This window comes from Polypterus senegalus, chromosome 8 (assembly GCF_016835505.1).
Source record: "Polypterus senegalus isolate Bchr_013 chromosome 8, ASM1683550v1, whole genome shotgun sequence".
Lineage (NCBI taxonomy): Eukaryota > Metazoa > Chordata > Cladistia > Polypteriformes > Polypteridae > Polypterus > Polypterus senegalus.
In genome coordinates this window covers 21,571,744-21,595,112 of record NC_053161.1, presented here as the reverse complement: position 1 = coordinate 21,595,112, position 23,369 = coordinate 21,571,744, and the positions used below count along the sequence as shown (strand labels likewise).

Sequence of the window (23,369 nt, the reverse complement as noted above, 5' to 3'; positions counted from 1 at the left end):
GCACTGACTTAACTCAGTGTTATGCAATGCTGATCTTGCAATGCTGTAAAGGCTGTTTGCTTTTTTCTCCATTTTCTTAATTATAAGGCAAATCTTTTAGTTTAAGGCATTTCACCCTACTGTGATTATTCTGCTATGTCAGAAATTCTCTTCAGAATTATTTTACTTTCAGAAAAGACCAACTCAATCGAAGAAGATTAAAAAGTCTCACTCTCAACTTTTCCCTTTTTTTTTCCAAGATATTTTCTTCTTTATAATAACACACGTACAGGTAACAATGGCTTCACTGCTATTAAGGAGGCTGTTGTGTTCCTCATTATTTGTGACTTATGGTAAATTGCCTTCTGATTAATAAAGAACTTGAAATTCTTGTGAAGCCACTGAATGAAAATGAAACAAACAGGTACAAAAATCAAGAGACTCGTACATAATAAAATACATTACACCAATAACCATTTTACTGAATTTCAAATTCAAATAAAACTTACTTTATTGCACATTTCTAAGGCAGTAATGTTAGAGCAATCAATCTAATGAAATGAGGAAGTGGTTCATAACACGACTGAAATAAAAAATTGGCTGGAACAAAATCTTCCCACCTTGGTCCTTCAGGACCAGGATCAAATGCAAGAAAATTATCAGTCAGTCATTTTCTAGACCACTTAGTGCGGAACAGCATTGTGGTTTTAGCCAGAGCCTATCCCAGCTAGCATAAGGCACAAAGCAGAAACCAACCCTGAATGCAGACACAAGGAGAATATGCAAACTCTGTGAACCCTGGTTGCCTAATTGCGAAGTACCAGAGTAATTATCATGACATAATTAAAACAGACTTTCATTTGTATTTCTTTAAATCAATATTTGTACAATTTCATGATGTATGAAATTGTTTTAGAAGTTGTAACTGTATACAGACATTTGTATATTACAACCAATTGTGGTTATCATTGCTGTCCTACAGAGCTAGCATGCCATATGGGAATATTTAAACCATTTGCTGTCCATCTGGTATTTACAAGATCTCTTCTTGTTTGTATCATTTTTCCTCCCTAGTTCTCCATTTTTCATCTCTCATTCCTAATGATGTACAAGTTAGATTAATAGAATGATTCTAATTGCCACTGTATGAGTGGGCCCTGTGGTGAACTGGCACCTTTTCCAGGGTTTTATTTCTGCCTTGTGCCGATTGCCGAAGGGATAGGCACCAGTCCCCTGTCACCCTGATCTGGGTTAAGTGAAATTGAGTTACAACATCAAACCTTATGGCGTGTAATTAATACAGGAACCCTGCACTTAATAAATTCAAACACACCTACAGCCATAAAAATAAGGGTGCCAGAGTGGTTCTTCAGAACAATCCCACAAGGGAACCATTTTTGGTTCCCAAGAGAATCAGCCATGTGAAGTTTCCGGTGAGAACCTTTAGATCCATAACAAGTAACATAAATAATCATAATAATATTACATTTAGAAAATTTAAATGGGAACATGATTTTAAAAGGAGAGTAACATAGCCTACCCTCAGTTTTTCTTCATCTGATTTCTGTTCTGTTCAGCTTTTCAAAACCAAAAGAACCAACTTCTTATGCAAATAATCCCTCACTGAGTGCAATGGTTCTTTGTCAAGCAAAAGTTCTATGAGAAACCATATAACTCAGAGAAGTGCCACTAAAGAACCAGTGTTTTTAAGAGTGTACCTCTTCAAAACAGCCATGATAATTTTTCCAATGCAAGCATATAGTTGTATTAACTAATATATGGCAGGACTATTGTGTTGAATAAATATTTTTTAATATTCTCCTTATTGCAAATTTTTTGTATAAATTAGTTTGTGTGATGTGAAAACTGCTGAAATACTGTAAGCAAAATTATTTTCATAATAAGTCTTCACATCCTTGATCTTGAAATGATTATCATAAGGGTACAGTGTCTGTTTTAATTGTTAATGGCTGAGTCAGAACCAATAAAAGTGCCTCCCACGTTTAATACTCTTAGGGTGGAGCAGGGGTGGCTTGCCCTTCCATTTAAAATACCTCTTTTTATTGTGAATGGAAAAAAATAATAGTTATACATCTTTAAGTGTTCTACCATATTATGTATTGTACATTTGAAAATGTGCTCATTCCAGTGCACTGAATAAACTGGATAAGGTCATCCATAAGAATACATATTCGTGTTTGTTTTCCTTTACTCCTCTCTTGTGGAATACCCTTTATGGTACAAACATTTATTTTTTCTGGGCTTCCACTGATGAACTGCTGAATGAAAGTGGTGCAATTAGCAAAAATCTACCAAACAAACAGCTGTCAGGAGTGCATAAATTCTAACTGAACAGCTGCACCCTTCCTTGTGCTTGATATATTATTTGGAAAATGTCTTATTGAAATATTTATTGTACATGAGTAAAACCTTTTTGGTTCTGTTTGTGGAAACTGAGTTGCATGACATTTAACCAAAGTATTAAATGTTTTCATTTTCTGTTCATTTCTAGCTCAGGAAGTATTCAAAACAGCCAGCAATGCCACCAGTTGCCGGAGGTCCCCCAGATATCGCTCCACCTGATGGAGGCTGGGGCTGGGCTGTAGTGTTAGGTGCCTTTATCTCCATCGGATTTTCCTATGCATTCCCAAAAGCAATCACAGTATTCTTCAAAGAAATTCAGGAGATATTCCATACCACATACAGCGAGATTGCATGGATTTCGTCTATCATGTTGGCTGTTATGTATGCAGGGGGTAAGTCTGACAAATGTGTTTCTCAATTCTCACTAAATTAGATGACAATTTCTTTTATTAAAAAAACAAATAGGGATAAAAATTCAGTCAAATGAAAAAACTGACAAAATGCATAAATTTAATTTATTGAAAGTGCTGTGAAAGGTTGGCCAACTGGTAATATACTGCATACTTGAAATTTTTAATCATTAAGGATATTGTAATATTACAGTATATATTAGTGCAAGCTTAATGCATTAAACACAAATGTTCCTGTTTTGTTCACGTTATGTTTTACGATTTGCTTCTTCTGAACCTGATTGATTTCTAATTATTTTATGTAAAACTTTTCTTAAAGAGTCTGCTAAGATAGTAGACTGTGTTATACAGTTACTTCTGAAACTGTATGTCACAGAGATGGTAAACTTTTCATGTACGTCAAGGCGATTCAATAATTTGGCTTTTAAATAAGGTTTTTTAAGTCAACAAACACACTGTTTCATCTTTCAAACTACAGTTTATTTCTTTCCATTGTGTGTGGGTAGATTGGTATAGAATACTCTTAGGATTACTATTGTTTTTACTAGTTCACAAAATTACCCTGGCATCATCAAGTGTTCTACTCATTATGTGCTAACAATATTCTGCACTTAAATAAACCATCTGAATATTAGACCAAGTACAACATGTTACACATCTGAGTATATAGATTGCTAACCTCAAAGTTTACTTTAGAGAAATTTCTGATTAAAGCAGTCTTGGACTAGGCTTTTTCCTTCTCTCGTCTTCTGTGCTTCCTTTTTCCTAGTTACATGATGCAGCTATAGAGGTTTACGTAAGCGACAAAAGTGCATGTTAAGTTGAATACTCTTTAGGTCTATTACATAAGAGAGGCATGTCCTCCCTTTTAAAAGACCCTTTTTATTGTGAATGGAGAAATTTGTCCCTAAGTAATGCACCAATTCTAAAGGATGGTGGGTTTTTAAAATTTGGTGAAAGCCCTTTTAGAAAGTAGCTGTAGGTATGATATGAAGATAAACCAATCTCTTCCAAGGTACAGTATGCTTTCCTTAAATTCTGAACATGTATAATTTCTCTTAATGCATGCATGGTAATAGTTAGTTAAACTATAGTGTCTTCTTCTTCTTCATTCGGCTGCTGCCGTTATGGGTTGCCAAAGCGGATCATCTTCTTCCATCTCTTTCTGTCCTCTGTATCTTTTTCTGTTACACCCATAACCTGCATGTTCTCTCTCACCACATCCATACACCTTTGCCAAGGCCTTCCTCTTTTCCTCTTCCCTGGCAGCTCTATCCTTAGCATCCTTCTCCCAATATACCCAGCATCTTTCCTCTGCACATGTCCAAACCAATGCAATCTTGCCTCTCTGACTAGGTCTCCCAACCGTCCAACTTGAGCTAACCCTCTAATATACTCATTTCTAATCCTGTCCATCCTTGTCACACCCAATGCAAATCTTAGCATCTTTAACTCTGCCACCTCCAGCTCTGTCTCCTACTTTCTGGTCAGTGCCACCGTCTCCAACCCATATAACATAGCTGGTCTCACTACCATCCTGTAGATCTTCTCTTTCACTCTTGCTGATACACGTCTATTACAAATTACTCCTGACGCTCTTCTCCTTCCATTCCACCCTTCCTGCACTCTCTTTTTCACCTCTCTTCCACAATCCCCATTACTCTGTACTGTTGATCCCAAGTATTTAAACTCATCCACCTTCGCCAACACTACTCCCTGCATCCTCACCATTCCACTGACCTCCCTTTCATTTACACACATGTATTCTGTCTTGTTCCTACTGACCTTCATTCCTCTCCTCTCTAGAGCATGTCTCCACCTCTCCAGGGTCTCCTCAACCTGCTCCCAACTATCCTCGTCTGTCAACTTGTCCATCACCATTGCAAATAAGAAAGGGCTCAGAGCCGATCCCTGATGAAATCCGACCTCCAACTTGAATGCATCCGTCACTTCTACCACAGACCTCACCACTGTTACACTTCCCTTGTACATATCCTGTACAACTCTTACGTACTTCTATGCCACTCTCGACTTTCTCATACAATACCACAGCTTTTCTCGAGCCATCCTATCATATGCTTTCTCCGGATCCACAAAGATGCAATGCAAATCCTTCTGGCCTTCTCTAAACTTCTCCATCAACATCCTCAGAGCAAACATTGCATCTGTGGTGCTCTTTCCTGGCATGAAACCATACTGCTGCTCACTAATCATCACCTCACTTAACCTAGCTTCCACTGCTCTTTCCCATAACTTCATGCTGTGGCTCATCAATTTTATTCCCCTGTAGTTACTGCAGTCTTGCACATCCCCCTTATTCTTAAATATTGGCATCAGTACACTTCTTCTCCACTCCTAGGGCATCCTCTCACTTTCCAAGATTCCATTAAACAATCTGGTTAAAAACTCCACTGCCATCTCTCCTAAAGACCTCCATGCTTCCATAGGTATGTCATCTGGACCAACGGCCTTTCCATTTTTCACCCTCTTCAAAGCTGTCCTTACTTCCTCCTTGCTAATCCGTTGCATTTCCTGATTCACTATCTCCACATCATCCAACCTCTTCTCACTCTCGTTCTCTTCATTCTTCAGCCTCTCAAAGTAGTCTTTCCATCTGCTCTACGCATCCTCCTCGCTTGTGAGTATGTTTCCGTCTTTATCCTTTATCACCCTAACCTGCTGCACATCTTTCCCAGCTCGTTCCCTCTGTCTAGCCAATTGGTACAGGTCCTTTTCTCCCTCTTTAGTGTCCAACCTCTCATACAACTCATCATACACCTTTTCTTTAGCCTTCACCACCTCATGTCTTATCTCCTTGTACTCTTGTCTACTATAGTGTCTACATTACTTTATTGCATAGTTTGGGCCTCTTTGTCTTAGCTACTGTGGTTACACTGTGGCCAGCTGTAATGGGGAATGAATTCCACAAAAAGTAATAAGCAGCTCAACTAAACCTGAATTTTAAGTTTCAGAAGTAATGAGAAACCATAAATGAGTTATATGTATGTTTTCATTGATAAATAGAGCACCAATGGTGAATTGTACCTGATAATTTATGAAAGGCACTTTTAGTATTTGACTGCATGGATTGAGAATAGAATATATTTTGAGCCAGTAAGGTTTAATAGTCAGTTTTACTTCATAAATGAAGAAAGGATGGAATATTGTCAAACTTCACAGAAAAACTGACTATCTAAACATAAAATAATTTGTATTGATTGCCTGAATTTGTAAGCTTTAAGCATCCTAAATGTTAACAAACACCAAAGAGAACAATCAATCAAATTGGTTACTGCTATTAATTGACTTTCTAATTTTTCTTCATTTATTAACAAGATTGAATATCAGGAACACTACATTTTGAATATTATGGAAATGAAGACTGGATGATTCTTACAGTTTTATGGATAAATGCATCCTTTCCAACAAAAATAAAAAACAATGTGACTATTAAGGCTGCTTAAAATCCAACCCCATTAATTATGGAGCTAGCATATTGTACCAATAATAAAGTATTTCAAAAAGCCATGTGCAATGTGAAAGCATAAATACACACACATACTGTATGTTGCCACTGATATAATAATAAGAATTTCTGAAGTGAGGAGAATGCACAGTACATTCATGAACTCCAAGATACTGTAGACCTGTGTTGTTCCGTTGATAAACAAATCAAAACAAAAAGTGATGAGTAAATATGTAATTGAAAACATAAATAACCAATGATCATATTGAACTGATTGAATAATGTCCATACTCTATCCATTCAAAACAGAACATTAAAGTCTCTTATTTTCAACATTGAATTTATTTTTATAAAGAGTAGTCTTCTTATTCCAGAGATCATCAGCTGCTAGGATAGAAGCCAATTAATGATTAGAAGTCAATTTAGGAATCTCGGCAAGTCAAGGATGAACAAAAGAGGAATGTGCCTGTAATTCATTAATAGTAATTGTCTGAATAGTTCACACAAACTGGGAGAACGAAGCTCTGTTTATAGAAATCCATGGAACTTCGAAATAGATAGATGGATGCATCAGAAAACATGGTTATCACATGCAACTAAATGCATTAACAATGAAAATGTTAATGTGCATAAATAATTAATAATCATGTTAGAATGAACAACTGAAAAACCTGCCTACAGGTCTGAACGCACACACACACACACACACACATACACACACAGCTGTGCAATAAACAACTGACCAATGAGCTGGAAAGAAACATGAAGTTAAATTTTCTTTCCTGTTGTTGCAGAAAACGTTGAGTATTTATACAGTATATTCAATGTAGAAATATTAATGAGACACATTAAAGCACCAAATATAAAAGAATGCCAGATTAGGAGAGTTTCTTTGAGTTTGTCTTAAGTTTTCCAAATGACAGTTTGTGGCTTCCTGTTAACTGCATTCGGCTAGTAAACAGACATGTGCATAGCTATTATTGTTAATGGTAGTTAACAATGCAAAATGAAATTTGAAGTTGAAGAATATCAAGCAGTTTTTGTAGTGTTTAAGTCTAAGGCTTTGGACTTTAAACCCTGAGGTTGGGGGTTCAAATTCTACTACTGACACTGTGTGATAATGAGCAAGTCACCTACCTGAGCACCAGTTGGAAAAACAAAAGAAATGTAACGAATTAGATCTCAAATATTGTAAGTCCAAGTGGATAAAGCATCAGCCAAATAAAAAGTAATAATAAAAGAATGTTAAATGTAACAATAATTTAACATTCTGAGATGACTGAAGATGCCAGGTTTTCTTTGTCATAAGGTAACCAATATATTTTTTGAATCCTTGATTACACTTATCAGTTTATAAAGTAGGTTCATTATTGTCATACAGTATCTGCAGATGACAGTGAAATATGTAAAGTGTTTTGCCTCTGTGAATAACAGCAGGAGGTTTTGATGAGATACAGTGTGTGTGAATCAACTGCATGTAAAGAAAATGATTGTTTAAAAGAGTAAAGAAACTTTACACACATTAGCAGAAGAAATCAGAGAGCACGTCCTGGTTCACTTCTGTTTAGCATGGGTGTTTCTGCCAGAACACAGTCAGGAGAGTTGTCATTCATTACGAACCTTCTTTTTTTCCAGTGCAATTGTTATATTCCAACAAGTGACTATTAATACATTTTTCCAAGGTATACTTCAGAAAAGGCTTCCACAGGTTTCCCTGAATTTTGAATATAAAAAACTGTCTTTACCTGGTGCTAGATTTTTTAACATTTTTTAAAGTTACAGCAGCCAATGCTGTGATGAAGCTGACGGAGAAAGGGTTTGTTGAGGGTGTTTATTACAGGTAATCTACAGTGCATCCAGAAAGTATTCACAGCGCATCACTTTTTCCACATTTTGTTATGTTACATCCTTATTCCAAAATGGATTAAATTTATTTTTTTCCTCAGAATTCTACACACAACACTCCATAATGACACCGTGAAAAAAGTTTACTTGAGATTTTTGCAAATTTGTTAAAAATAAAAAAACTAAGAAATCACATGTACATAAGTATTCACAGCCTTTGCTCAATACTTTGTCGATGCACCTTTGGCAGCAATTACAGCCTCAAGTCTTTTTGAATATGATGCCACAGGCTTGGCACACCTATCCTTGGCCAGTTTCGCCCATTTCTCTTTGCAGCTCTCAAGCTCCATCAGGTTGGATGGGAAGCGTCGGTGCACAGCCATTTTAAGATCTCTCCAGAGATGTTCAATCGGATTCAAGTCTGGGCTCTGGCTGGGCCACTCAAGGACATTCACAGAGTTGTCCTGAAGCCACTCCTTTGATATCTCGGCTGTGTGCTTAGGGTCGTTGTCCTGGTGAAAGATGAACCGCCGCCCCAGTCTGAGGCCAAGAGCGCTCTGGAGCAGGTTTTCATCCAGGATGTCTCTGTACATTGCTGCAGTCATCTTTCCCTTTATCCTGACTAGTCTCCCAGTTCCTGCCGCTGAAAAACATCCCCACAGCATGATGCTGCCACCATCATGCTTCATTGTAGGGATGGTATTGGCCTGGTGATGAGCGGTGCCTGGTTTCCTCCAAACGTGACGCCTGACATGCACACCAAAGAGTTTAATCTTTGTCTCATCAGACCAGAGAATTTTGTTTTTCATGGTCTGAGACTCCTTCAGGTGCCTTTTGGCAAACTCCAGGTGGGCTGCCATGTGCCTTTTACTAAGGAGTGGCTTCCGTCTGGCCACTCTACCATACAGGCCTGATTGGTGGATTGCTGCAGAGATGGTTGTCCTTCTGGAAGGTTCTCCTCTCTCTACAGAGGACCTCTGGAGCTCTGACAGAGTGACCATCGGGTTCTTGGTAACATCCCTGACTAAGGCCCTTCTTCCCCAATCGCTCAGTTTAGATGGCCGGCCAGCTCTAGGAAGAGTCCTGGTGGTTTCGAACTTCTTCCTCTTTCGGATGATGGAGGCCACTGTGCTCATTGGGACCTTCAAAGCAGCAGAAATTTTTCTGTAACCTTCCCCAGATTTGTGCCTCAAGACAATCCTGACTCGGAGGTCTATAGACAATTCCTTTGACTTCATGCTTGGTTTGTGCTCTGACATGAACTGTTAACTGTGGGACTTTATATAAACAGGTGTGTGCCTTTCCAAATTATGTCCAATCAACTGAATTTACCACAGGTGGACTCCAATTAAGATGCAGAAACATCTCAAGGATGATCAGGGGAAACAGGATGCACCTGAGCTCAATTTTGAGCTTCATGGCAAAGGCTGTGAATACTTATGTACATGTGATTTCTCAGTTTATTGTTTTTTTTTAATAAATTTGCAAAAACCTCAAGTAAACTTTTTTCACGTTATATATATATATATATATATATATATATATATATATATATATATATATATATATATATATATATATATATATATATATATACACACTGTGTGCACAATTATTAGGCAAGTGAGTATTTTGACCATATCATCATTTTTAATGCGTATACTCCAACTCCAAGCTGTATTAACTTGAATGCTTATTGGATTTCAGCACGTCAGGTGATGTGTATTTGTGTAATGAGGGAGGGTGTGGCCTAAGGAGATCAACACCCTATATCAAGGTGTGCAGAATTATTAGGCAGCTAGTTTTCCTCAGGCAAAATGGGCCAAAAAAGAGATTTAACTGACTCTGAAAAGTCAAAATTGTAAAAAGTCTTTCAGAGGGATGCAGCACTTTTGGAATTGCTAAGATATTGGTGTGTGATCACAGAACCATCAAACATTTTGTTGCAAATAGTCAACAGGGTCGCAAGAAGCGTGTTGAGAACAAAAGACTCAAATTAGCTGCCAAAGATTTGAGAAGAATCAAACGTGAAGCTACCAGGAACCCATTATCCTCCAGTACTTTCATATTCCAGAGCTGCAACCTACCTGAAGTGCCCAGAAGTACAAGGTGTTCAGTGCTCAAAGACATGGCCAAGGTAAGGAGAGCTGAAACCCAACCACCACTGAACAAGAAACATAAGTTGAAAGGTCAAAACTGGGCCAAGAAATATCTGAAGACAGATTTTTTTCAAAGGTTTTATGGACCGATGAGATGAGAGTGACTCTTGATGGACCAGATGGATGGACCTGTGAATCAGTAATGGGCACAGAGCTCCACTCCAACGTGGAGGTGGGGTACTGGTATGAGCTGGTATTTTTAAAGATGAGCTAGTTGGACCTTTTGCATTGAAGATGAACTCAAAATCAACTCCCAAACCTACTGCCAATTTTTCAAGACACTTTCTTCAAACAGTGATACAGGAAAAGACCATGATTTTATGCAGGCCAATGCTCCATCACTTGCATCGAAGTTCTCCACTGCGTGGCCAGCCAGTAAAGGCCTTAAAGATGAAGGAATAATGACATGGCCCCCCTTCCTCATCTGACCTAAACCCTATCGAGAACTTGTGGGCACTTCTTAAACGCTAGATTTACGGGGGAGAAAAACAATACACCTCTCTGAAGAGTGTCTGGGAGGCTGTAGTCACTGCTCCACAAAAGCTGATCGTCAACAGATCAAGAAACTGACAGACTCCATGAATGGAAAGGCTTATGACTGTTATTGGAAAGAAGTGTGGCTATATTGGTCATTGATTGATTGATTGATTTTTTTGAAATGTCAGAGATGTTTATTTGTAAATTTTGAGGTGTTTGTTTATTATTCTCACTATAACAGATGAAAATAAACAAGTGAGATGGGAAAATTTTCATTTTTCCTTTAGTTGCATAATAAATCTGCACACTAATAGTTGCCTAATAATTGTGCACATATGTATTCCCCTGATGATGTTCACACTCACATTTCCGTTGTGAAACATTCAGGTTTCAGGTTTATTAACATTTTGGATTGACTAATAGCACTGTGTTTGTTCCATATTAAAATTAATCCTCAAAATACAACTTGCCTAATAATTCTGCACTCCCTGTATATATATATATATATATATATATATATATATATATATATATATATCTATGTATATATATATATATATATATATATATATATACAGTGAAACCTCAAGATACGAACAGCTCTGTATATGAGAAATTCAAGATACGAGGAAAGTATGAGCGATCTATGGATCTAAATACGAGTATTGGCTCCCGTAACGAGCCATGAGTCAGGCTGTGGGTATGCATGACGCGTTTCCCGATCCATCTCGACTCTGGGATTCACCCAAGCTGACGCTGCCAGCCCGTCAGCTCACTCAGTGTTCCTTGTTCTCCCGTAGCGTGAGGATCTACGCGTTTGTGCGCTTGTGATTTCATTGTTTCGCTGTAGCAGTTAAGCCATATAAGCGTATCCAAAAATATCGCGGACATGCAGACGGAGAATAGGAGATGATTGCCCTCAAGGAGAGAGAGAGAGAGAGAGAGAGCGTGCGCGAGCAAGAGAGATAAGCAGAGAGACGCGCACGAGAGAGAACCATTAGCTCAGTTATGATCACATGACGCTCAGCAGACAAAGTGTATCCATACTACTCGTATTGCAAGACATCACTCATTTTATCAAGTTAAAATTAATTTAAAAATTTAGCTTGTCTTGGAAAACACTTGTAAACCAAGTTACTCGCAAACCGAGGTTCAACTTGTATATATTATTTTTCAGTGTTATTTGTTAGGAAAATTGATTTTTATGTTGATATTTTTGGGGGTACGGAACGGATTAACTGGATTTCCATTATTTTCAATGGGGAAGTTTGTTCTAGATATGAGAAATTTGCTATACAAGCTCAGTGCTGGAACGAATTAAACTCATATCTCGAGGTTCCACTGTATATATATATATATAGTCTTTTCGTTTGTCTGTCCAGGATTTTAAATCACCTGTAGCTCGCAAACTGTTTCAACTGTTGACCTGAAATTTGGTACACATATACAGTAATCCCTCGCTATATCGTGCTTCGACTTTCACGGCTTCACTCTAACGCGCATTTTAAATATAAGTATATCTAAATATATATCACCGATTTTTCGCTGGTTCATGGATTTCTGCGGACAATGGGTCTTTTAATTTATGGTATATGCTTCCTCAGTTTGTTTGCCCAGTTGATTTCATACAAGGGACGCTATAGGCTGTTGGCTTAGAAGCTACCCAATCAGAGCATGTATTACATATTAACTAAAACACCTCAATGATATAAGATATGCTTCCCGTGCGGTGTTTGATTGTTTGCTTTTCTCTCTCTCACCCTCTCTGACATTCTCTGCGCCTGACGGAGGGGGTGTGAGCAGAGGGGGTTGTTTGCACAGAGGCTGTTTGCCGAGAGGATACGGATGCTCCTCTACAAAATGCCGCTTTATCGCGGTGCTTCGGCATACTTAAAAGCACGTATTGATTTTTTGATTGTTTGCTTTTTTGTTTCGCTCTCTCTCTCTCTGACATTCTCTGCTCCTGACGGCGCACCTTTGAAGAGAAGATATGTTTGCATTCTTTTAATTGTGAGAAAGAACTGTCATCTCTGTCTTGTCATGGAGCACAGTTTAAACTTTTGACTAAAGGGTGTTATTTCATGTCTAGAGGGTTCTAATAATTTTAACAGTGTGGAGAGTTTATAAGGGCTTAAAATATATAAAAATAACCATACAAACATATGGTTTCTACTTCACGGATTTTCATCTATCGCGGGGGGTTCTGGAACGCTACCCCCCGCGATCGAGGAGGGATTACTGTGCTACATGACGCCTACTATCTTCTTTCGGGGTGATGATTTTTATTACTCTTATTATTTTTATTTTATTTTATTGTAGAATAAACTCTTGGCAGCGCTCAGCAGGGCGGCTGTACAGCGCATGAGTATGGGCGCCGTTCTCATTCCCTACCACCTCCACTAATGATTCTTGAGGCAGATTGAAGACTTAATTGCCAGCTGAATTGAAAAATTAAGGAAAACGTACTAAGTAATTCCAACATAAAAACTAACTTAATCAGTTGTAATGTGAAAAGATGCCGACGAAAGAAGAGAAGCAGTGGGCCGCTAGGGTGGACAAAAAATAGCTGCTCAACCAGCAGAAAGCGCATCAACCTCTGAGCAAATGAATGCTAAACAGAAACGGAGAAAGGATGAAAACTAGTAATGCTCAAGTCAAGTGTATTCGCTGCACGTACGCTGTTACTGGTATTATATAATACAGAATGGCTTAGGACCTGTTTGTAATATCCTTATTCAGCAGCACTCACATAGGAATAAAATTATGCTATTTTATATACAGTATGTATGTTGGTATATTTGCTCATTCAGGGAAATTTTTATATCCCACGTTTGTTTGCTGTATGAATTGCATAAATATGCATTGCATAAATTGCATAAATTATATTTTAAAATAGAGTAAATTGTATTTTAAAGTATTCAAACACTCTGAAACCAAATTTACCTGTGTTGTCTTTAACCTTATGAAGCAGTAAATTAACAAAGCAAATGCCATTTTATTTAAACTATTTAACATAATTGATCTATTTAATCTGATATAGGTTAAAGTGATTTGAATGTTGACAAAAATGTGTAATATACTGTTACATCCCAAATTTTCACTATAAATGCAACATAATGATTAAATAATAATTAACTTTTTTTTATAATTCTTAAAAAAATACATATTTAAGCAATTAACAATATTTTTGGTTATGGACCACGTGATCATTAATTGTTAAGTTACACAGCTGTATTCATTTTTTTTTTTTTTTATTATTATTTTTATTAATTTTATTTCACTCCATACAAAGCAATCAAGTTTTTACAAAAAGAAAAATAGAGTTAAGAACAGATCGATCCCCACCCTTGAGAGAAAGAGAGCAAGCCAAACGGCATAAAAATACACAGCTGTATTCAATATACGTTTTATACCTCACAAACAATTATTTTTGTGGTCTCTGAAAACTGTTTTCATTTTCTCTTTTTAATTAATGATTTAAAACTGAGAATACAGCGAAAAGTGGAATGTCTTCTGACTTATAATGCAGACATTAAATTTAAAGCCTTTCACTTGTGTCTCATGATGATAAGTTTAGTCATTGCCTGAAAACGGATTTTAAATTTGACATGAAATGTATGGAGCTTTAGCTTTTATTGTAATAATATAAGCAGAACTGCAATATGGTTTAACTATGCATGGTAGGAATGTCAGTGGATCAATAACAGTTTCATAGTATTTTCATGGTAATGGTCAAAGTGGATTAAGTGAGATAAAGATAAGATTTTAAAACAGCCTTGAGCATGCACTCCTTACTTAAATGACCTTGGTTATTTACTTTAGAAAAAAAAAAAAGATTTTCTTACACGTTGTTTTAACAGCAGGTGCTGGAATAGTCTATAATTTACTACATGCACTAATTTCCTATAAACAAATCTCTTGATATATTTTTTACTTATTATAATAAAAATTGAAATTTGAAATCTTAGAAAGTTGTTTTCTTTTTGATTATAGTCTTTCAATTAATTTTTGAAGAGCAGTAAAATAGTACAATAATATATTACATATGCATACTATAATTGTACAAACATGGCTATAATGTACTATTTATTCATTTGCTGAATGGCTGCTGCAGTGGAAATATGACAAAACAGTCAACCTTTCAGTCAAAGTTTGCCTGTTCCTTTGTGCATTTTCAAATATATTGTGTGCTTATCAATAAAAAAAGGAAAATTGATTCATTGATAACCTTAGGATTTTTTTTATCCATAATAAAAGATCCATTATAGCTACAATATTCTTGAAAATGGTAAAACATTATCAGAAATTTTAGTCAAACTGTCATGGTGTGGCTATTAAAATGATAAAATGATTACATCTCTGACCAACTTTTTCTTTTGATATTTAAAAATGCCTTCATCATTTATATATATATATATATATATATATATATATATATATATATATATATATATATATATATATATATATATATATATATATGATTTTAACAATGTAAAATGGATGTTGCATTAATACCAGTTGAGGTGACCATGTACGACTGACCCAGGGTGAATATATTCTGTTTCATAATCTTTTGAGGATTGATCTTTGCATTTTGTTCAGTGGTATGTTTTTTGCCTTACAATTTTCATACTATTGGAATATGGTACCTTGTTGTCTTAGCATACTCCTCCAAATAATCACTTGTTTCTGTCTCCAAATTATGAATCAGAAATTTGATTTGTTTCCTTTAATTATATTTTGTTTGCTGCATCGGACACTTAAACATTTAATAAAGGTTAGTGTAAAGAAAGCCAATAAAATACATATAAAACACAAGGACGTGCGAGTTAAACAGTGACAGCAAGTGTTCTGGATTGATGAACCCAAATTTGAAAGAGCTTAAGAAATCACACATATGAGTGTCTCGACCATACACTAGAGCATGGTGGAGTTACCCTGCAGATTTTGGGCTGCATTTTTATAAATGAAGTTGGTGGTTTGGTCAGAATTACTGCAATCCTCAATTTTGAGAAGTACAAGCAGATTCTTATCCATCAGGATAAACAATTAGGGAGGTATCTAATTGGTCCCAAGTTCATTCTGCAGCATGACCATCACTTCAAACTCACAGCCCATAACATAAAGGAATATTTTCACAGAAAAAAAAGAAAACAAGAAAATGGAGTTCTGCATGACATGATATGACCTCTGCATAGTCCTTATCTCAACATCATCAAGACTTTTCTTTACTGAAGAAAATGAGATGGCCGAAGCCTGTAAAGAAATAGGGCAAGTTCTCCAAGATGCGTGGAACAAACTACCAGCTGATTTTCTAATAAAACTGTATGACAGTAGACCTGAGATAACTGATGCCTTTTTAGAGAGAAAGTGTAGTCACACAAAATAGTGATTTGATTTCTGTTAATTTACTTTTTACTGTTCTTTTTAGTACATTGTTTAATATGTCTATGATGTGCCTAAGACGTTTGCATATTATTGTATGCTGTAACTTCAGCTAACATCTAATTCATATTTTTGTCTGTTTCCTTCAGCTTGTCAAAGTAATACAATTGAGGATGCATAACATTAGTATTTGGATTACAATGCTGAACATGTGCCAGGATATGCTTTGGATGATAAACAGGCCCACTTAAGCATATTCAAAATGCATTATCTATGGAACTCCCCAAAGTTTAAAATCTACTGATTTACGTGTAATGTAACTTAAAGTATATGATAAGAGATACACAATGACAGTAGAACAAGTCTCACTGATGCCAGTGTGGGAATACAGTAGCCACTTGGGGGATACATGTGCTAGAAAAGAAATAGGCAAGAGTATGAGCTTGAAAGAGTTGTGGCTTGACTGAAAACATATGATGCCCCACTAGAATGCTAGAGAGCAGGTGACCTTGCTACTGGTGTGCATGCCTGACCTTCTCCCTCATGCTTAGTCAAGAAAGGAAGCACCAGATGTGGAAACACTGCTTGGCCACTTGAGGGCTGACAGTCCAGGTAGGAAAAATATAGAACCGTGCTTTCCCTTTTGACAGAGCAGTGGAGAACCACAGAGATCAAGTCTTTTATGACCAACTTGAGATTCAGGGGTAAAGAAATTCCAAATGGTATGTTCTAAATGTACGTATATTTATGGTTTATTCTCATATTTGAAGTATTATTTTTCATATTTTTATGTATTTTCTGTTAGGTTTGTAATAATGTACCATCCTTTTAAATGTGCCTCCATTCCTTGTCTTGTGTGAATGTCGCTCCCAGAAGGAAAGGCCGCCCATGGTATAACAGCTGCTGAGTCCTTCTTCTGGTTTTATATTCCCAGTAAGAGGCAAGATCCAGCAGTCGAGCCTTTGGTTTGTGATGGTGGTTAGTATTTTTTTTTTTTTCTGCGAGACTTGGTTTTGTTGGATTTTCTGCTTACTTTGACTTCTTTTGCTTCGTTCTCTCTTTTTTCTCTCAGATGGTGGACTTGAACTTGTTTGCTTCAGGACTGCCTTTTAGGCAACTCTTTTCTTGCTGTTTTTGAGCATTTTCCATTTTTTAATAAATATTGTATTTATAAAGATAGTGTGCTGCCCTTTCGTCTACCAGCCATGGGTTCAAGGCAGGGGTCCCCAACTCCGGTCCTGGAGGGCCCCAGTGGCTGCAGGTTTTCATTCTAACCCATTTCTTAATTAGTGACCTGTTTTTGCTCATAATTAAACTTAATTTTATTTGACTTGCTCTTGAAGACTCAGACCCTGTAATTGTTTCTTTTTCCTTAATTAGCAGCCAAACAATAATGAGATACAAAATGAACCAAAACATCCATCCATCCATCTGTTATCCAACCCGCTATATCCTAAGTACAGGGTCATGGGGGTCCACTGGAGCCAATCCCAGCCAACACAGGGTGCAAGGCAGGAAACAAACCCTGGGCAGGGCGCCAGCCTGATCATACAATATCTGAAAATAAAGAAAGGTGAAGGTCTCAGGAATGTTGATCTGCTCAGGTCCCCAAAACATTTTAACAGTGCTCTTAGAAAAGAAAAAAATTCAATTCTTTATTGTCATGTGTACAAGTACAAGTAACATGTACAATGAAATGCTTGCTTGCATGTGCCGTGCAGACAGTGAACATAGACCAAAAAAACACAATAATAAATGAATATAAATGAGTAAATACATAAAACCAGAATCCTAGGAATAAATAGAGACAGTGGCAGAAGTATATGTGCAGGTAGCAGTGGAGGTGACACAAGGTTACTGATTGTTTATGAGTCTGATTGCAGTTGGGTAGAAACTGTTCCTGAACCTGGAGGTGCGTGTCCGTATGGGCTTTAGTCGCTTCCCAGATGGGAGGAGGGTGAAAAGTGACAGTGCAGGGTGGTTGGGGTCTCGCCTGATACAGTTCACTTTCCTGAGACAGTGTGTAGTGTGGATGTCATGGATCGCAGGGAGCTGTGTGCCCCAGATCTGCTGTGCTGTGTTCACAACTATCAGAGCTCTGCAGTCCTAAACTGAGCAGCTGCTGTACCAGGATGTGATGCATCCTGTCCAGATAAATTCCACAGTACACCTGTAGAATCTGCACAGGGTTGTGGGGGACATCCTGGCTTTACTCAGTCTCCTGAGGAAGTAGAGGCATTGTTGAGCTTTCTTAACTACTGCCGCAGTGTGACTTGACCATTTAACGTCATTAGTTAGGGTGACTTCGAGGAACCTAAAGCTGCTGACCTGCTCCACAGCCTCACCTCCGATGTAGATGGGGCTGTGCTCTGTTGCCTGTTTGCGGAAATCCACAATCATCTCCTTAGTTTTGCTAACGCTGAGTGTGAGGTTGTTGTCCTGACACCAATCTGACAGGAGTCTGACCTCCTCCCTGTAGGTCATCTCATTGTCCTTGCTGATCAGACCTATTACAGTGGTATCATCAGCAAACTTGAGGATGGTGTTAGAGCTGTACTTAGCTATGCAGTCATGAATGTAGACCATACCCTGCACACTACCCTACGGGGTGCCAGTGTTGATGGTGATGATGAAGGAGGTTTTTCCACTATTACGCACTTCCTGAGGTCTGCCGGTGAGGAAGTTCAGTACCCAGTTGCACAGTGAAGAGCTAAGCCCCAGATCCAGGAGTTTAGTTCTGAGCTGGGATGGAATGATGGTGTTAAATGCAAAGCTGTAGTCCACAAACAGCCTGGCATAACAGTTCTTGTTCTCCAGATGAGACAGGGTGGTGTGAAGTGTTATGGAGATGGCATTCTCAGTGGACCTTTTGCAACGGTAGGCAAATTGGAGGGGGTCCAGACTGTCAGGGATGATGTCCTTAATGTGTTCTAGCACCAGCCTCTCAAAGCACTTCATGGCTAAGGGAGTAAGTGCTACTGGGCGGCAATCATTAGGGCAGTCTGCTTTATTTTTCTTTGGGAAAGGGATGATGGCTGTGTGCTTGAAGCAGGTGGGGGCAGATGAAACTCTCAGAGATGTGTTAAAATATCCGTAAAGACAGCAGCTAGCTGGTCGCAACATGTTTTTAAAACGCAACCTGAGACTCCGTCTGGGCCGGGTGCTTTGCGGATGCCGAGTTGGGAAAAAGTCTTCCTTATGTCATCCTCGGAGAGCCTCAGGCTGGAGTCTTGTGGCACTGTGGGGGGTCACACGGGCCTGTCCATGTTAGCGAGCGAAAAACATGTTTAACTCAACCAGGAGTGAAGCGGCGGTAGCTGTGGCCACGGGTGTCCGGGGTTTGTAGTCTGTGATCAGCTGAATACCCTGCTCCATCTGACGAGCATCTGCTGTGCTGTTAAACCGAGAGTCCAGTTTGTGGGCATACTGACGCTTTGCATGTTTAATGGCTTTTCGGAGATCATACCTGCTCTTTTTGTATGCCTGTGTTTCTCCGGAGTAAAACGCACTGCTGCGCTCATGGATCTGCTGGCGTACTTCAGCGCACATCCATGGTTTCTGGTTGGGAAATGCGCATACAGATTTTGTGGGTACACAGTCATCCACACATTTCCCGATGAAGCCTGTGACAACTGCGGCATACTCGTCCAGATTCTTAGAGGACTCTTTGAAAACATCCCAATCCACAGATTCAAAGCAGTCCCTAAGTTTCTCCTCCGCTTCTGTGGTCCAACAGTGAACCTCTTGCAAGACTGGCTCTGTACGCTTCAACTGCTGCTTGTAAACAGGAAGGAGCAGCACAGAGCGGTGGTCTGACTACCCGAGGTTCAGCCGCGGGAGTGAGCAATACGCGTTTTTGTGTGCGGTGTAGCAGTGGTCCAACGTATTAGCACCCCTGGTGGGACAGGAGACGTTTTGGTAGTATTTGGGGTAAACAGAACTGAAGCTTGCTTTGTTGAAGTCCCCGACGATGATAACCAGACCTTCGGGGTGTGTGTTTTCACAGTCCGTAATTAGTCCATACTGTTTCTTAAGTGAGGTGCTGGTGTTTGCTTGCAGGGGGATATAAACAGCCGCCACGTATACAGCTGTAAACTCCCTAGGCAGGTAAAGCGGCTGGCACTTGATGATCAGACATGCCAGGTCCGGTGAACAGCTTTGTGAAATGACTTCCACATCCATACACCAAAATCAACAATTTCAGAAATGTCTGCTATTGTACAATGAGAATAGCAACAAACTATGGAGTTAAAGAATGGGTTTAATTAACAACAAGAGTTGGTCTCGTTCATTGTGAGAGATGGACATCTGAAGCGGAGCTCCGCTAGCAGCGGTGTTATTTTTCATATTATCTGCTTATTATCCTGAGATATCCTGTGTTTATCCAACCTGAGGGGCACCACTACAGTATTTGCAAGAATATATAAACATGGCCAACAAGAAAGGGGTTCAGAAAGAAACGAAAACTAAAGCTACATCCAAGCTCAGATCGGCAAGCCCAAGCTCAAGATACGGCCTTTCAGAGACTGACCTGGATCAGATGGGCGAAAGCCCAGACTCCTCGGGACCACGGTCTGCTACATCGTCTCCGGTTGAGAGCGAAATGGGGAGAAAATGTACGAGTGCGAGTGACGCAGGTCGCGATAGCTCGCCAATTGGAGAAGATCATCTGAAACTGGAAAAGCCTTGCAGTCCGCGCTCTCAACTACTTCACACGAGCCGGGAACACCGACTGCAATAGAGCCCATAGCCTCACCTACGATGCACAAAAGCAGAAATGATCTGTCTGAACTGAAGGTGATGATCGCTGAACTCAAGCAAGAGATAAAGAAAGATATAAAGAAAAGTGAGAAAGCAAGGGAAAAAGCAAATGAGAAGCTGCGACAGGAGCTGCAACAGGAGCTGCGACAGACGTGGCAGCAGGATAATAAAGACTTGGAGGAACGCATATGTATTCGCTTTGAGGCAATCTTTAAAAATATGGTGGGTAAAATTGAAGAGCACATTCAGGAAAACTCGTCTAAACTGAGCACACTGGCTGATCAACTGGAGGATGTCAAGGAGACATTCACGACTCGGATTGAATCAGCCAAAAATCTAGCTGCCAGTGCTGAAGAAAAAGCAAAAACTACCAGCTCCAAATGCAAAAAACTCGGAGACAGACTTGCTGCTTTGGAAGATGGAAGCAGAAGGAATAATATTAGAATCGAAGGTCTACCTGAGAATCGAGAAAGTCCAAACCCAGTGAAATTCGCAGCTCAACTATTTTCTAAAATAATTGGAAAGGACTTTAACGCAGATTCTGAGATAGCAGCGGTTTATTGCGTATGCGGATCAAATACCGTTAGACCTAGATCTTTTATTATTCGCTTAGAGAGAGGCACTCCTCAGGCACAAGCAAGAGATTATATATGAAAATAACCACATTCGTATCTTCCCTGATTTCTCTCCAGCAACAGCTACTAAATGGGCAGCCTTTTACAACATTAAAGAGCGGTTACGGCAAGCCAATATCAAATACAGCCTCTTGTATCCAACCAAACTGAAAGTGGAATTGCACGGTCAATTCAATGTCTTCGCCAGCAAGGAAGAAGCAGAAAAGGAATTAAGATTGCTGATCCCGGCACTATTCTGAAACACAATAGTGAGTCATAGCCTGTCATGATATGGCAAGGATAAATAACCTACTGTCTGATCTATTTGTTAAGATACGGGTTTTTATCATTCTATATCCTCATTATTACTCGGACGCTATCTGTTTATGTTTTAATTACAGTTATAGACGTTTTTTGCTTAATTCCTTTTTTTTTCTATCTTTTTTTTTTCTCTACCCTAAACGAGACTGTTTAACATCATACCCTTGGTTTATTGTTATTGCTGTTATTGTATTAAGACTTACTATGCTTATTCTGGACCACTTTCTAACACCATTCCCCAGGTTTATTATCCAGGTTTATTATCTTAATACATTAAGATTGCTGAAGATTATATATATTTTAAGTTCATAGTTTGTTAATGATTATATTTTAGGCATATAGTATTTAGACGGTATTGGTAATAGATATCTCTATTTTTTAATCCTAAAACACCGCTGCGTGGGGGCTTGTTTTGCTTTGGATGTGCTCTGTCTCTGGGTATGTCAGAGGACTTTGTGAAGTGGGGTCTAGCCTCACGTGGGGAGGCAAAATGGGAGGGTGGGGGGTTAAGGGGGGAGAGAAAGAGAGCAGGCTATATCTATACCTAATCTATCCTTATAATCTTTATAATTATAACTACCAATGTAACAATAGGCTGCATAGCAATAACTCTTGGGGTAATAGGAAATTAAGGTTAAAGCTGTCTCAGTTCCAGTCAAGACTTTAAAATGACATCAAAAATTCAGAATCAGTGTCTCCATGATGGGACAGTTAACTTTGTGAGCTGGAATGTTAAAGGCCTGAATCACAAATTAAAGAGAAAGAAAGTAGTTTCTCACCTAACAGGTTTAAACGCTAAAATAGTATTTTTACAGGAGACCCACTTACTAAGCAAGGATCAGTTCTGGCTACAAAAGGACTGCACTGGCCAAATGTTCCATTCTAGCTTTACAAAGAAAACTAGAGGTGTGGGAATTCTCATACATAGAACAGTCTCATTTGTAGCATAAGATGCAGTATTGGATCCTTAAGGGAGATATGTGATGGTCATGGGCAACCTATCTAACTGTAAAATGATTTTGATAAATGCTTATGCACCTAATGTTGATGATAAGGAATTTATACAAAATGTATTTGCATCCATTCCCAATCTGAACACTCACAAAATTATAATGGCTGGGGACTTTAATTGTGTTTTAAATCCACTCTTAGATGGGACTTCTATCACAGGGGGGACGACATCTAACACTGCAAAGATAAAGTTTATAACTAATCACAACTTATCAGACCCCTGGAGGTTTTTAAACCCAAACGCAAGAACATATTCTTTCTACTCACCAGTGCATCATTGCTACTCAAGAATTGATTATTTCTTTATAGATAACTAGCAAAATACCCGCGCTTTGCAGCAGCGAAGTACTGCCTTAAAATTTTTATTAAGAAGAAAATTAAACCTTTTTAAACTGAGGGAAAATATACCAATAATTATTTGTTAAGGATCTCTTTGTATACCACATTGTCAGTTCAGCCCTCCAGTTGTAATATGACCAAGCTGTGCGCTGAGCTTACTCTTGAGCATGCAACGTACAGTTGGCCATGTGAAAAGTAATCTTGTCTGAAATCTCACAGCTTGGATTGCTTCTGT

General features: G+C 38.5%; 1 protein-coding gene across 2 annotated transcripts in view; it reads left to right on the top strand.

Annotated features, from left to right (window-relative positions):
• Nucleotides 1-23,369, top strand: part of LOC120533833 (monocarboxylate transporter 2-like) — a 139,753-nt gene that overhangs the window by 40,159 nt on the left and 76,225 nt on the right. For both annotated transcript variants that reach the window (XM_039760861.1, XM_039760862.1), the window contains exon 2: nt 2,492-2,735. In XM_039760861.1, coding sequence (XP_039616795.1) covers nt 2,519-2,735 — 217 coding nt within the window. In that variant the 5' untranslated portion in view covers nt 2,492-2,518. The remainder of the gene's footprint in view (nt 1-2,491; nt 2,736-23,369) is intronic.